The following is a 16,496-nucleotide window of genomic DNA, read 5'->3' on the forward strand; positions in this document are numbered from 1 at the left end:
AATCTTCTGTAAAACTGGAATTCTTACATTGACTTATAACTTAGTTGTGACAAATGTTGTATTGTCTGGTTTTTGGTAATGATTGAATCCTATCTAGTAATAATGAAGATATTTCTTGATGACAAGTATCGATTAATACAAAGTCGAAATTTAGGGTTTCATATCAATAACCGATAGCTATCTAATATAGAACGAAGTATATTGTATCATTTAGATTAGTGAATTCATTGTGACTTGAACGATAAATTTCGGTTAGGATATTGGTTGCTGACAAGTGATCAGTCAGTATATCCAGATCTTTAGAATCAATTTAAATTTGATAATTATGTGTATATTTTGTTACTTTATTTCAGGAGGTTGAATTCCTATTTATTGAACAAGTCAATTCTCAGCTCATACGCAATATTAAATGATTGAAAAATACCGTTTAGGGTTCGATACAATTTGATTCTAAAGAAGAATATACTATGAAAATAGAAGGCTGAGGGATGACTTTAAAATCCAGAAAAATCACAAAGATTACCTCCTCTCGTACAGTTTTTAATTGTAGATCTGTTGAACTACGGGACTGTGAAATCCTGGGACTTGAAGAAACGGAAAAGTTTACTGTATGATTGAGATCTGGCCAATACTGATGACACTTTGCCTGTGAAATTGTAAGAAGAAAAAGCTGCACAAATATACAGAGTGGAAACATACAAAATATAGTGAACGTGATTCATTTATCAAGTCCATAGAATATCAATCAGAATGCGGAAATCAAGAGAGATGTATTCATACTAGAAATTAGGGAAACATATGACAACGCAAAATACCTGGACTAATGCTGCGAAACGTATAACTTTACGAGGCTTTAGTATGTAGTTTTGTGATATGTATCTTTGAGAAGCGACTCCTTCAGTCTAAGATTGGTCAGTAGCTTTAGCCCGGTTCAACACAATACAGCATGTAAAAACTTCTCATCATACAGAAGTTTACTAATCGTTCATGTAATAATAATTGAATACAATCTTAACCATGCATCAACACCCTTAAGAAATTGCAATACGGTCATAACTATACAACAGGTAGAAGAAGACTGGGTAGTAGGTACGTAATAAAGTAACAACAATTTAAGAAAGATGTAATACATAACAACAGTTTATGGATCATGGAATAGCTTACAAATAGGAGACCAAAATGCAATACTTTAAGTCATTGGTAAGAAACGATAAAAAAAAGAACTATAACTTTATGTAGGACCGGTTTTAAAGTTTAACTTAGTATTTATTCTATTATAGCTTTACCTGAAAATGATCAGTTTTTATAAGTGCAGATAACTGAAAACTTTAACTAACTATAATTTCTGATGAAGATAATTTTATACTTTATGAGTAACCTTCTATGTTCATGTTTTAAAATGACTGATAAATACTTGTTCTTTGTTTTCTGTCATAGTCTTTCTATCTCCCTCTCACTCACTCACTCACTCACTTACACACAATATGCATATATAATTGAAAATTTAGTGAAACAATGAGATAAAAATGCATTTTAATATTGATTCAGAATAATTTATGTTACTTGTATTTTTTATGATTATCACTACTAGAGAATTAATTTTATTTATCAGAATGTAATTTCATTCTACCGGTTTTGTATAAAAGGGTAGATACAATTTAAAAATGAAAAAAAAACAAAAACAAATTCCATGTGTTTAAAATTCAATATGCTGGTATCAGAGAGAATTTTATTATTAAAACAAATTATATAATATTTAACATTAACTATGTGATAACAATTTTCTTTAAACTAGTAAAGATTTAAATAGAGAAATTTCATTTGAATTTAGTCTCATAAAAAGGGAAAATAATGATTCATTAGAAGTGATGAAGTTTTGAATGTGTTTTTCTAAACCAAGAAAAATGATGCATCTCAGTACTATAGAAGGTCAGGAGCGATTGAGATAGCTTAGTGATATCGTGGAGCTATGAAGCTGGATGATACGGGATTGAATCACCAGGGAGCATCGGCTCCGAGATAACAGGTGCAGCATGCTGACAAATGTCAAGTAGCACGAGATCTATGTTCAGGGTTTCCTGTAGACTACGTCTATTATATATCTTTTTAATTTGGAGGTAAGGAAGATAAAGAAAATTACTGTTGTAATTTGCCACTTTACAATCAATAAACCGTTTTGATGGTATCGATTCTATGTCTACTGGATTCTGATGTGCATCAATTAGTATCTTAAAATGTCTCATACGTTTTGTTCTGACACAAATGTACCATTTTAAATAAATCTACACAACTAACATCTTTGTCAAGGTATTCAAATCCATTTCAGGATCTTCTTACCGCTGGTTTAAAATTCACCCGTTTAAACTTTCAAAGTTATTTGATCAATTATATATATATGGGGAATTCATTGATTATGAATACAGTGATCTTGAGTGCTATTAGAGGTATGAGGGCGGTTATCACTTCCCGGTTGCCCACACCGTGGAAAGGTTCTTCTAGAGGTACCTGAAAAGGAAATTAGGTTAGGCGTGGTCTTAGTGACCCCAGAGCATAACCACAGTGCCCAAGAGACAACTGCTTGAGGTCGGTCGTACCCGACCTTTCTGTGAGTAATTTCCATGTTAGCTCCGTACTTGTTGAGACCTTACTGTTGGAGACGGATATCCGTGGGATAAGGTGAGGTGCGCATTTCTAGGGTCGACCTTTTCTAGCCCCACCCCTCCTTGTGGGGAGGCAGCATCGCTGTTATGCTGGTTGTCTGACGGAAACACCTTACTTCCGTCACACCTCTGTACAGTCGGCAGTACGACTTTGCCCTCGGACATTGGATTTACTGCTTTTAGTCTTACCGCTCTTCAACCGACCTGTCTGGCATGGTAGGACCTTGAGGGATGACCGTTCCAGCCAGCACAGCTCGACTGGTTCATCACGATACTATTATCATTGTATACTATTGTCTAAATTATTTGTGACATGGGCGGATTTATTAAGTCATGGAATTAAAAATATACGACCTATAATTATGATTATTAGAAAAATCTAAATCGATCCATTTGAAACCCTGTACATTCCAAAATAACTGACGTAAATTCATTCGAAAAAAAAGAAGATTAAACTAATCATTTTAGAATAGTGAAAGTAAAATTGAGTTTTGTTTAAAAAAAGCTTAATTGATTTTGCTTTGCCAAAACTGATAAATACTAATTTGAGAACTATGAGAAGAAATTTATGTAGTAAATTTTGTCGAAGTAAAAAAAACAACCGCTTGTTGTCTCAATATTGAGGAGATTACCGAGAAAATTTCTTTAAAAAAACTGTTATTATTGATACGCGTCAAAATGCTACATAAAAAGTTATATTTTCTTCTTTTCAACCTAATTATGGAAACGACAGACATGGGACAGCCGTTTTTCGTTTGTCATAGACGTTATAGCAATTTAATTTATTAGAAAAAAAACATCCAAGAAGTTAGCGATTATAAAAAACGCAATCAATTATACTTTCCAAAAGAAATTTATACTATTTTAAAGATGATTTCATATCGAGGTGACATGTTAGAGCTGAGAAAAATATCAATAATGGCATATTATAACAAGATTGAACATATGGAACAATGAATTCCGATTCAAGGGGTAGAAAGGTAGTATGGTTGCGAATAAGCCTTAAGAATCCTCATTTCTATTTTCTCCGTAGGGTTTTGAGTGTAAAATACTTAGAAGTCGAGAACTCGAATCAATGGTTCTCTAGCTGATGTTATTAGATAAAGGAAACTATCCCTGAATTCACTTAATTGAGTTTTAATTACTTATTCGACTCAATCAAGGATTGAGACTAGAATCTTTGGATTTATTTATCAGTATGGTACCATTATAATTAATAATTTTGAGTTCTTTAGTTATCCGTACTTATGTTCATTTTACATTTATGGTATAGTGCATCTATCCCTCAATATCAATGAAGAGTATCTGTTATCGCTTATGGCTTGATTTGTGTAACTAACTTCAATTGGAATCTTATAAATCAGTTTTTCAAGTTAGTTGATAATAAGTTTGGTGTTGTTGTCGGCGACGTAAGTAGATGTTTAAATTAAACTCATCAATTTGAAAATAACCAACCTAATGAAGAATTCTCTGGGGACAACTAGCTCATTTTGCTAAAAGAATGCAGTGTAGTTTGAAATAGAAGACCGTAATTGGTGTAGCATATTAGTTTGACAATACTATTAAATACTTTTTATAATTGTGAAATAAATTACAAATTGCCATTCAGTCAATATTAAATCAGTTTGCTGTTATAAATCGACTGGTTGGAAAATCAAACATGTCTTTAGTTTGACTGTTTAAAGAATCAAGCAACAGGAATGGTTTAGGAGTTATTATAAGCTATTATATGCGTTTACATATAGTATACCACCTTCAGAAAGTTGGTAAATGATCTAACTGATTAAAATTAAAAACATTGCTTAAATTTTTCAGTTTTTTCCCCTGAATATATTTCAAGTTGATAAGCAGTGATTACAGGATGTGAATAATCGAATCTAGTTTTTAATTTATACACAAGGTTTACAACACTATAGAATAGAAAGCGTTGTGTGAACCGATTTTGTTTTCAATCATAATGAATAATTTATAAAAACCTATCTTCGAAAAATGTGAGTCCACACATTGGTAATGAATAAAACTTACTCGACCACGTTCACTTATAGCTGTCAACATAACGATTAAACAAACTTGTTGTTCCCAGCACATTTGCCAAAAATCCCCATAAGTATTTGGTAATGGGCCTTGAGCTGCAATATAACGAAGATTTACTCCACATTTTGGAAATTCCATCTGTAATATAAGATATAACTAAAAATAACTCTAGGGAATTCTTGAAACAACCTAATGTTTTTCATTTCATGCTTAAAATGATTAGTTCTGGTTAAAAATTTACTACCATTTTAATTGATTATTTAGTATGATCAATCTATAACTGTAGAATTATTAATATGTAGAAAAATGTTTAACAAATATGACAGTCATTCGCCTCAAAAATTCATATTATTTAATTAACCATTGAAGGATAAAATCCATATGTTGTTTACGGTCCTGAACTTCTCTAAACCTAGTCTTTTGGTTGTGTATTTGTACGATAGGGTCACGAAAAAGTTCCAATTCAACAAAAATAATCTATTGAAGAATTTTAGAAGTCGGTGAAATACATACTCAGTTGTCTTTAATTTGTGGTGATTATTTTAGTATTAATACTAGTTATGATGTAATAGTGGGCATTAGAAGTAACATTTTTGACAACTTTGAAATATGAATTTAATCGGTTATAATTTCTGGTTGAATGTTTTGAATAGAATAAATATTGTCTGGCGAATAAACTCAGGACTACAACTATTATTTCACAAAACCTAGAATCCCCAAAGTCACAGCAAAGTTCAAGGTCATTCTAGGCTTTATAATTTGTACGTCATAATTCTATTAAAAGTAATCAATTGACTACAAATGCTTAAAATTCTTAAATATTATGAAACAGATAAACAATATGTTTATTCGAAGATTCTATTTAGCACAAGTTAACATCAACACGCATACTTTAAGGATGAATAAGCATTCATTACCTGTTTCATTCTAGTCTGGGACAGCTTAATAGTGCAAAACCATAGGAGGAAAAGAGGTTTAAATCGTAGCTTTTTTAGTTATAAAACCAAGTACAACAAGATGCATTTGGTGGGTTAGAATCCAATGATTTACATTTTCTGACTTCGGTCAATATATCGCACACTACGATTTCCGTCTTATGTTATTAGTAAGTTATTCTTACTCATTGTTAACTTAATCGATCTCAAACATGATTTTAAAAAAATCTAAATGTTAGTTTACTGCTTCATTCATTCGATCATAGTGATTGAAGTAAATTTGTCTAAGATTTCTCAGTTATTAAAAATACAATAACGCTTAAATGAATTCGGAAGTATAACCAAGACAAAAAGTTTGGGTTTATTTGTGTACTGTAAAAAAAAGATTAAGATGCTTTACAGTCGGGAAATTGACCTATACACAAAAGTAAAACTGACGAATTATGTTTCACAACTTTATATAAACTTCCATTATAGTGGATTTAAATACGATCATGTTTTTTTTCTAGAAAAATAAAAAAATCCAACATTTATCGGTATTTTTTGTTATAGGGACCACACAATTTAGCTTATATGAAACAGATAAACTTGAGGTTGATTGAGTTAAGGGATTTTTTGTACTCTTTATACAAGATTGTTGTAACCGGAATCAGTTATCAATTGAACAAGTAATGATAAACAGCTATGTGTGTGAGTAGTTTTTTTCTATGTATAACTCTAAAAATTCTTTAAAGTTAAACTATTGTATTTTTTCAGGATGAGATAGAAACATTTAGGTACTACAGTATGCTTTAGTTGATCAAGTGAAATAATGGAGTTTTAAAACAGGAGAACGTAGAAAAATTAATTTAGTAGAAGAATCTTTTTCAACAAGTTCATCTGGAAGTCTGCGTATATATATACTGTATGTCCTATAGTTTAACTGTAAAGACAAACATTTTGACAACTATTAAGAATCAGAAACCACCCTGTAGCTATTTCGTTCTAGTATTGAACTCTTTACTGGTGTACATCACCAGGGGTCGAGTGCATGAACTTCAAAATTCGTAGTAGAAATTCAACCTTCAAATCAACAAGTTTATGTCCAGGGGTTTACACTGCTAATTTCAATCGACAATGATCAATTGCGATTAGTAATATTTGTCATACACCGGATATGATTGAACTCTTTAATTTTGATGGTTGTCTAACAGATAGATAAAATTATGAAATCAAATAGCCTATACAACATAATATACTAAAACGACTGCGTTTGTGAGAATGTTGGGAATGTATAATCGTTTGAGTAAGTGGAGTATGTGCCTCATTAACCAAAAATTGAAGAGGAAGACGTGCATTATGAATGATAGCCACAAGTTCTGAATGGTAACATCGTTTATCATGAAAAAAAGGCAAGAGAATCAGAGAATGTTTGCTGATGTGAGGGGGGAAATATGTTAAGACTAGGATCGTGATAGAGGGAAGGATCAATTACTCTACTTTTCTACCTCAAAATTTCCCATGGGTGTTTAAATATTGACCTTTCGGGATCCTTACTTGGTGTTTGCAAATAATGTCAAAGTATGCGCTTCAAGATTAGTAACCTGAACCAACTACATGTCACGGAATAGATGACACCATTATGATACATTTCCTCTTGCTAAACCATCCAAGGCTATGTTCCGAGATGAAATAAAAAAGTGACCACAGCAAAACAAAAAAAACACAAGTAACAACTTATTTGTATGTTTTACTGAGATAACGATATTTGGATTTTAATGATTAATTTAAATAATACTATAACTATATTGGAGTAAGTTGAAATAAATAATATAAATCACACTTGATATTCAGTGAAATATTGATGACATTATTTACACATCAAGTCACTCTCACTCAAAAATTCCTTATTACTAGACATTTTCATTTACTTTCAATGAATAAATTGATTTAACCGATGTAAATGGGATATAGGTTATCAACGAAGCGATAAAGAGGGGTTTTGTGGATATATTATAGTAATTTAATAGATGAATTCATGAGTATAAATCATAACAACAGTCTACAATTCTCTACAGAAAAGAAGACCAAACTTTAAGTTTTAACATAATTCTTGTTTTAAGCATTAGAAATGAGAAAAAAGTTTATATCATCTAATATGCATCCTGTTGTTCAATATACTAATACAAAATGTATTGTGAGCAAGAGTGACAACTGATTGGCAAAAAACTTCTTATTGAGTTTATAATTATACAGACATGACGAATTAAATTTAAGTATCAGTATTAACAACAGATTACACGCCTAGGTTAGAGCATTGTGGATTATATGAACAAGGATAGATCTATCTTTACAGTAGGAGGATTTTCAGTACACCTCATGTTAGTTATAAAAGTATTAATTGATAAAATTTAATGATTATTATTACAACTCGATTATAGTCGAATTTAACTAATAGTTCGTCAAGGTACGTTAATATGTTGTGCAGAGTTCTGACTCAAGCATTAGATTTTGTAGATAAGATTTTATGCTAATCTACGAATAGCAATTTTCCAGTAGCAAACAATCTTTTTGTTGCAACTACAACAATCAGTTTGTGGGGACTAACTTAGATTGAATATAGTCATTCTTGGAAGAGTGACTTGTAATTTGATAATAAAACTTTTATTTTGTATTGGCTAAATAGTTATCTTTTCTAATATCTTATATAAGATTGACAAGTATAAGTAGTTAGTTGATGTAAATTTTGACAAGTGACTTTAGACAGGAGACTAGTAATGTTGTTTGGAATAGATTTCTAAAAGTTAATTCATAAAGTAATCATCTGCAAAAGGTTTTACAAAATCAACGTTCTGTTTGTTAAATAGGAAAATATTCAACTTCTTGATCAAAAATAGTTACTAAAGGTGATAATCGTTACCAAATGACAAAAAATGATGTACTAATGACAATCTAGAGGCACTGGACAATTATTTTGTTCCAGTTTACAAAACCCTGATCATCGTGTAACCATGGTTCTGTTCAAGGGGAAAACTATGGTCTTTAGGTTTACCAATACGCAAAAATATATTTCGTGCACTATCGACTTCACTAAATGTGTAGTAAAATACTCATTCCATATTGTCGGTGAGTTATTGTTTTACTTTTGAGTGGATTAACTTGACGGGTCACGTTGTTAGGCTATAGCAATTCAAACATAGACAGTCGCTAGTAGGCATTTAAGTTAAAGAAACTAAGTTTTGTCTTAATTAAAGCGTATCTGAGGCTTATAAAGATATAGATTATGAAGAAAGCTATGAAAAAAAGCTGATCGATCAATTCACTAAGTGAAAATTTTCACTGTTTATAGGAAGGAAAACATTGTCTTGATTAGTTCCGTAACAGCTTATGTAGTTTGTAAATATCCAAAGAAAGTTTGCTGTATAAAGACGTCATAGTAATTCTCATGAATGTTCTTCTGATAAAAAAATAATCTGCTTAGTTCTTCAACCAAAAACTAATTTGGTTAGTTTTTTTGAAATTAAAATTTTTTAATTCATTTAATGATCTTCCATTTTTAATTCTGTTCCACGATGTAAGCATAGCAGAGCATATTTAACCAAAAAACTTAGTGGTATTCGAACTGAATTTAACAGACAACTAAAGACACATAAACAAATACAAAAGGCGATATTAATTAAATATCTTTAGATTAGACAGTTTGGAATAAAAAGAACATGAAGTAGTTCTGGAAACTGAAAAGAGAATGTCAATTGCTTATGAAATAAGTATCGTCATAAAAACAATACAGCGATAAGAAAAAGGGACGGGGGTAGACGGATTTTTTGAGTTAGTAATGGACTCTTCAACAATGCGATCCCACAATCTTGCGTTAAAAATATCTTACTTTAATAAAAATCATTTGCTTAACAGTGACTAGCTTCCTGAATATACTCGTTATTCCAGTGACAGGTCATAGCTAGTATATTTAAACTATATTGGAAGTGAGATAGATATTAGTGATAGCATTAGATATTGGTCATAAGTGCACACAAATAGGAAGTTTTAATATAGTCTGTAACAACCGTTCGGTGATGTGCTATTTACAATAGTTATTATATCGAAGTCACTTCATGATTTAAATTATTCTAACCTTGAACAACCTTTACATTTTCAAAAACGATTAAGTGGCTTGTATTATATTATTAAAGAAAAGCAATTTTCGACAGTGAGCGTACCAAAACAACCAATGGTAATATGACAACTAGATCTATCTTTAAAGTACGAAAAAGGAATCTATGCTTTAGTAAGAATATTACGACGGCTTTATATAGTATGATGAGTGAAAAAACCTTCTTATCTTTAAAGCTAAATGAATTATCACAATCATCTGATATAATGCAATAGAATCCCGCGTGTGCGGTCGTGATTGTGCATTGCTGAGGTGTTCCATACTAGGATGAAACGACCATTCAGTGCTTCCAGGTTTTCAAGGGTGGTCTAATATTGACCCGTTCATGATTTCAATGTAGTACAATACCGTTTAATAGCTTAATAAAACAATATTTATGTTTACCGTGTTTACTATTGTCAAGTTAAGAATAGCCGCTAGAAAGTTTTAACAGAGATATTTACAATTTTTCAACGTTCGATTGTGAAAAACCGCTATTCTTTCACTGACTTACAATACATCTCATCTGTAGGTACTAATCACTAAAGGATTTGTAGCAAAAGTATAAAGTCTTAATTTTCAAATATTAGATAATGTGGAGGGAAATAAACCATAAATGATAGTAAAAAGTTTGCATGTATAATTGAATAAAAATAGAGATAAAGTTGGTTCAGTTATAGGTAACAATGATTTGTTTAAACAAGCGAGCTTACATTTACAAAACTAGCATTGATATAATCTCCAGATCCTTGTTTTAATATGACACGAGTTTGATCATCTGTTTCAAAATAAATAAATAAACAAAGAAATCAAATAAAATCTACTGACAAACAAAAAGAGGATGACCTAATTTTATTGGATGATTATAGTTTATCATTTGGAGGTTTCTCTTCTAGAAGTTATTATCAATAAGTTTTCAGTTGTTTTTGGATCTTGCTAGGGAGTTTAATTAAACTGTTGATATGTCTACTTGGAAAAAATTTGATAAAATCGTTATTAAATAGGAAAATTGCTATCCAATACTTTGATCCAAAGGAAACACGATAATGAAAGAATTTACTAGGTCATGAACAGATGGTCAGCTAAGAATCACTTTATGGAATTTTGAAGATTATTGAATCTTCATGCACACCATTAAATGCTAGCTCATACACATAAAGATTACGTGACCATCGCAAGACCTGAAGGTGCTGGGTTTGATTCCCTATGTGATCATAGGTGCAGAGTTCTTAGGAGTCCCATACTAGGTTGTTTAACCAAAATCGATCAGTGATGCAAGCCATAAAAAATCAATCAAGAAACTTGAACAGCTTCTCGTTCTTGTTAGAAAATTATTTTATGGTCAGAATCTTGAGTTGTAAGAGAGACATTTCTGCTAAATTGATAAATTTGATTTTATTTGTTAATGTTTTCTCATTCTAATAAATCTATTGATATTAATTTACTTATTAATCTTTTATTTTATCAATAGTTATTAGTCCACATCCACAAACTGATTGACTCTAAAGAATCATGTAATATTGTTTCTTTGATTTAAATGACCAATAAGTATCGACTCGATAAGCGACGATTATCGATTAATTCTATGAAGGTTGAAGACATAAAATTATTCAGAGTATTTACATATTTCAAAAGAATGAAGAATAACAAAACTGAAGTAATCATTGAACTGAATATTCCCTGGCAAAAGTGTAAATAGCAATGTTATATAACCTTATCGCTGTTTGAGGAATAAAAAAAACTTGAAGTTGTACACTATGTATTATTCGTTGTATTTAGTGGCCTGATATCTGACTCCAGGTAGATCGTTCGCTGATTGTTATCAAAAGATACATACCGAAAATCCTTGTATATAATCATCGACTTAAATCGCGTTGGTAAACGACGGAATTAAATAGGTCAAATACGAGAATGGAATTTCTGAATACGTACATTTCATACAATCGTTGGTCGGTACAGACATTCAGAGAAACGCAGAGAAGGAAACAAGAAGGAGAGAGAGAGAGAGGCGAAACGAAAGGATGCGCAGTGGGGAAGGCGGGTGAGCCAACTCGATTTAATCAAGTAATATCTATATTCAGACCAAAATAAGTTACAGACATGTGATGATTACAGAACTTATACACACGAATTTGTAGATTTAATCTTTCTTTAAAAGACGGAACAACGATCCAACTGAAAGCCTTTTCTCTCTTTTATATTTTTAAATGAAATGAAAATGCTGCTGTATATAACTAGTAATTGTTTTACACTCTCCTTTTAGAAGCCAAGCTGGATAGTGTTCTGAGATGCGTTTGAACAGTGAAATGAAGATGTTCTGAGTACTGTATATCAATAAATGTTACAGAAAATAAACATACTCTAAAACCAAACAGCGTCTTCAGTTTAAACTGGATATTCTGTCACAACTTAAGGTTTGTGTTTTTCCATTGCTGTTATTTAAGAGCTGTAGCTGGTCAACCTTCGTTTGGGCAAGTGTATCCTAAGTGGAGTGTATCGATGTTATCTTTTAGTTAAAAGATTTTTGTGCATTGTGGCTAGTAATGAGAAAATGAAAATCTTGGCAAATAACTACATACTTGTTGAACAATTTAGTGACTTTTTCATCCAGTAGTTCTGAGGATAACTCGTTGTTTGGAGAGATAAGTACTTGGTTGAAGTCATGGCGTTCACATGAATACTCGAATGTAAATTCGTCTGACTAATGGGTACCATATAAGACGAAACGAGCATACAGAATACTACTTTTATCCATTGTCCAAACGTTAAGTGACGAGTTTTAAAATTAACTTTTAGTGTCAAATTTGTAGATTAAATCCAGATCACAGATTGTTAGTTGATGATGATCAAAAAAAAGGTTGCATATTTAACTACTGCACAAGGAGTCTAGACGTTTCAGAGATAACAGTAAAGTTGCAGAATGTATTACTGAACTTAATAAGGTTCTGTTTCATTTAAATTAAATGCATCGGGCTATTGATAATTCCATACAGTGAGGTATCTGATATAGATTTGATGTATTTTATTGTCGGTAATTTACAATTTTATGAACCAACCATAACATATACGCTGTTACATGACATATATATATATAAGATTGTTTTTCACTAACAACCGTAGAAGTTGTTTGATTAAGACAGATCAAGTTCCTCATTGTAGTCGATAGAAACAGACAGTAATAGTAAATAATTAAAATTTCAATAGGATGCAAGTGTATGAAGTAACACGGACATTCAAAGATGCATAGTTATCTGATGAAACGCACTTTAGAAATACAAACATATTTCCGTTTTTTGTTATTAACATTTAAATTTATGTAATAATCTACTGAGTAAAAATAAGGTTAGTTAATTAATTTGACGTTAAATCCTAAAGGTACTCATTTAGTTAAAGTGAGAGTTGTTTACTACAATTTGCTTGTCAATTCTAAGTGCTTTAGTCATGGTTTTGATAATTCTAATCTAAGGAATGAGATAGGATAAAAGATAATCAAATATCCTTAAGGCTAAATAAAACCTGAGGTTAATATTGATTAGTTAATCATAGATTTCTTGAACATTTTACTTCTTAGTCTATTTAAAGTAATGATATTTGATGACTGAAAAATTGTAGCCTTTAAAAATTAGATTATTATTTTAATAAGTCACAGTGCTTACAATAAAGGGATAACTTCACCTATTCATATATAAGTTAAACAAATAGATTTAGTCTAATGTGACAATTTTAGTACGTTACAGTTGGTTGCCAAGAGAAATCTGTTTAGTCCTAGCAAATTCAAGTCAAGTCTGTTTATTCAACCATAATAGAATCTTATCATAAAACTTTATAGATGTTAGAAAAAATACTGTTAATATTGATTATCATACCGAGAGTTTATGGTTATTATGTTACAAAACTTATATATAGTCGTTTTCAATGATTTAGTATGTGATACAATATTGGCTATGGCATAGACTTGTAGGGAATATTTTCTATTGTAAAGCATAGAAAAGTTAATGAGAATTAGTTAGTCATTTAAGCCATGAAGATTGTCATTATGTAATCTTGTGAACTATTTGAATAAATATATTGTAAGTGACCATTGGAACTCAGCAAATAATTTGTGGAAGGATTTATTTTGATTGTATGATGAAAAGTACTCAGTCAACGCAACCGGATCAATTAAATCTGACTGATTGACAAGGAAAGCATACTAAAGATTTAGAAAGCTCTGTTGGTATCCATTAAATGATGTTATTTATAACATTGGAAAAGAATATGTTTATTTTGTCAAAATCAAGTTATTTTATACAGAAGTAAGCCCTGTTTTGCAACTAACTGACAGGTTAGATCATTTGATAGTACCAGCTATATCAGCTCTATACTTTTTATTAATAATCTTTTGAGTAGCATTAATTAGGGATGTTCAATCAGCAGAATGGTTGAATTTACTGAAACTTACATCAGAAAAGACACTCTTATGGATTCTTGAACGAACAAAAAGTAGTTCCACTAGTGATCTTGAGGTGTATGTAAAATAAATTATTAGAACTAAGGACGTAACGCTTGCATTTATGGGTACAGAAAGTAAATAAATGAAGATAAAGAAACCTCTTTAAAAAATATATTTACATAATTGTTTCGTAAATACATAATTTCATTTTTCCGGATAAAATTACTATTTTTTTCCCCTTTGTATTCTTATCAAGTACTTTCATTTTACGTAGATAACGTTTTGTATTCCATTGAAATGTAAGTAAATAATAATAAAAAATCATATTCTTACATGGTGAAATATCACGATAACGATTTTTTATTGAATTCTCGCTTAAACGAGACACATTCATTGTGAGACCAGATTTTCTTCTAGGCAGATGCTAGATATTTTAAAGATAAACAATCATTGTAAATTTTCTAATACCATGGTAGAATAAAAGAACACATAAGAAGTGTATATTTAATTGTTCAAATATAGAAATATCAAAATCTAAGGAGGATCAATAAATTGTTTTGTATAAAAGACTATGAGGAATTGTTTAGTTTTATCAGATGAGATGATGGTTGGAAGTAGTCGGCAGGAAACCTTGGACCTAGGTTTCATGCTATTTGGCACTTGTCAGCAAGGTGTACCTGCAATCTTGATGGAACTAATACTCCCTGACCAATTCGATCCCGTGTCACTGAGCTTCACGGTCAGAAATGTTATCACAGAGTTGTTCGGGCCGCAACTGACTTCCTATTGTTTTATCATTATATAGTAAAATGAATCAACAAAACTTGTTGTCTTTCTGAAGTCGTTAAAATAAAATGTAATAATATTATCGTTATTATTACAATTATGATCATAATTGAGACAGTATACAAAGTAAATTAAATCTGGACAATCATTTTTTGTCTTGTAGAATGTTTAATTGCGTTCAATTTTCAGATTTGACACAATAATATCCGTTCAAATGACAACTGTAAGAGTAACTACTAAGAAAAATTAACTGATTTAAATAAATGATAAACTATCACTATATTAAGGAATTACTTCTAAAGTAATAATTACACCTAAAATAATATACAATCAACAAATATCCGTAGACTTACTTCGAATTGATTTAACAATGATCCATCAGCTAAATGACTTTCTAATTCTATCATTGAATCTAATAATGTGGAACCAGAAAAAGAATATCTGTGTACGGTACTATTGTTATGATCTCGATCCATTGCATTATTAGATGATGATTTAAGTGAAAAACGTGTTAAACGTTTTGAATTTCTTGCAAATTTCTCCAAAGAAAGTGTTGGTCGACGGATAGATGAGTTATAAGATCTAGGTGGAACTGGAGGAGCATCTCCAGAATCTGGGATAGGATTGTCATCATTTACATCATCTGTAACATAATCTGTATGGGTAAAAATTAACACACACTGATATTACGTAGTCAAATATATGTACATATATAGTATGAAATAAAGTATAGCGTTTATTTTTTCATTATGAAAAGTTACAACAAGGTGAATTATTTTACTTATTATTTAGAATGTTTCACTGTTTGCTTATCACTTCAGCAGTCCCCAAATGCCCTGGTTCGGCCGAGAGTGGGGAGAGACCGCTCTCCCTCTCGAAATGTTCTCACACGGCCACGTGTATATAGCATCTGCTAGAGAAGTCCTACTCACTGACTTCTCGTGGTGGGGGTATTGTTTACGAGATTGAGAGGACGGAAAGCGAATGTTCGGCGCTTTAACCGGGTTGGTGGACACGGAGAGTCGGAAAACCCTGATTCCAAACTAATGGTGCACATGGGCTCCAGTATCCTGAAGGAACAAATGGCATATGAACCAATCGTTGGTCACAGACTACCGTGGGAATGCATATCCTTACGTTGCTCCACTGCCTTGTAGATCAGACCTTAAGGTCGAAGGCTCCGGGTGTGGCCCCCTAAGAAAACCACCTGCTTCGGTTTGGGCACCCGGGCAGTATCACAGTCCTCCCACATATCAAATGAGATCTGTGTGACGCATATGTATTTGGTGCCTCCTTGTACCAATATCTTTGTGTTAAAATAAGTAAATAAAATAAATATCACTTCGGAATGTATTTATTCTTTAGTTAATGTGTTTACATATATAAATTGTTAGATGAACTGAATAGTGCACACTTGTCGATTGCAGAACATATCTTATTGTTTAAGTAAGTAAATATGTGCATTTATCAATAAAAAAAAGAAATTTTTGTGTCATTCCGTTATTGTAAGAAAACGAAAA

The 16,496-nt window shown here is 31.3% G+C and overlaps 1 protein-coding gene across 1 annotated transcript in view; it reads right to left on the reverse strand.

Annotated features, from left to right (window-relative positions):
• MS3_00005124 (uncharacterized protein) overlaps positions 1–16,496 on the reverse strand; it is a 114,540-nt gene that overhangs the window by 7,662 nt on the left and 90,382 nt on the right. The window contains exons 17-21 of the mRNA XM_051213157.1: positions 15,330–15,631; positions 14,524–14,614; positions 10,472–10,536; positions 4,686–4,832; positions 524–646 (exon numbers count right to left, since the gene is read on the reverse strand). Of these exons, the coding sequence (XP_051069103.1) occupies positions 524–646; positions 4,686–4,832; positions 10,472–10,536; positions 14,524–14,614; positions 15,330–15,631 (728 nt within the window). The remainder of the gene's footprint in view (positions 1–523; positions 647–4,685; positions 4,833–10,471; positions 10,537–14,523; positions 14,615–15,329; positions 15,632–16,496) is intronic.

This window comes from Schistosoma haematobium, chromosome 3 (assembly GCF_000699445.3).
Source record: "Schistosoma haematobium chromosome 3, whole genome shotgun sequence".
In the NCBI taxonomy this organism is placed as follows: Eukaryota; Metazoa; Platyhelminthes; class Trematoda; order Strigeidida; family Schistosomatidae; genus Schistosoma; species Schistosoma haematobium.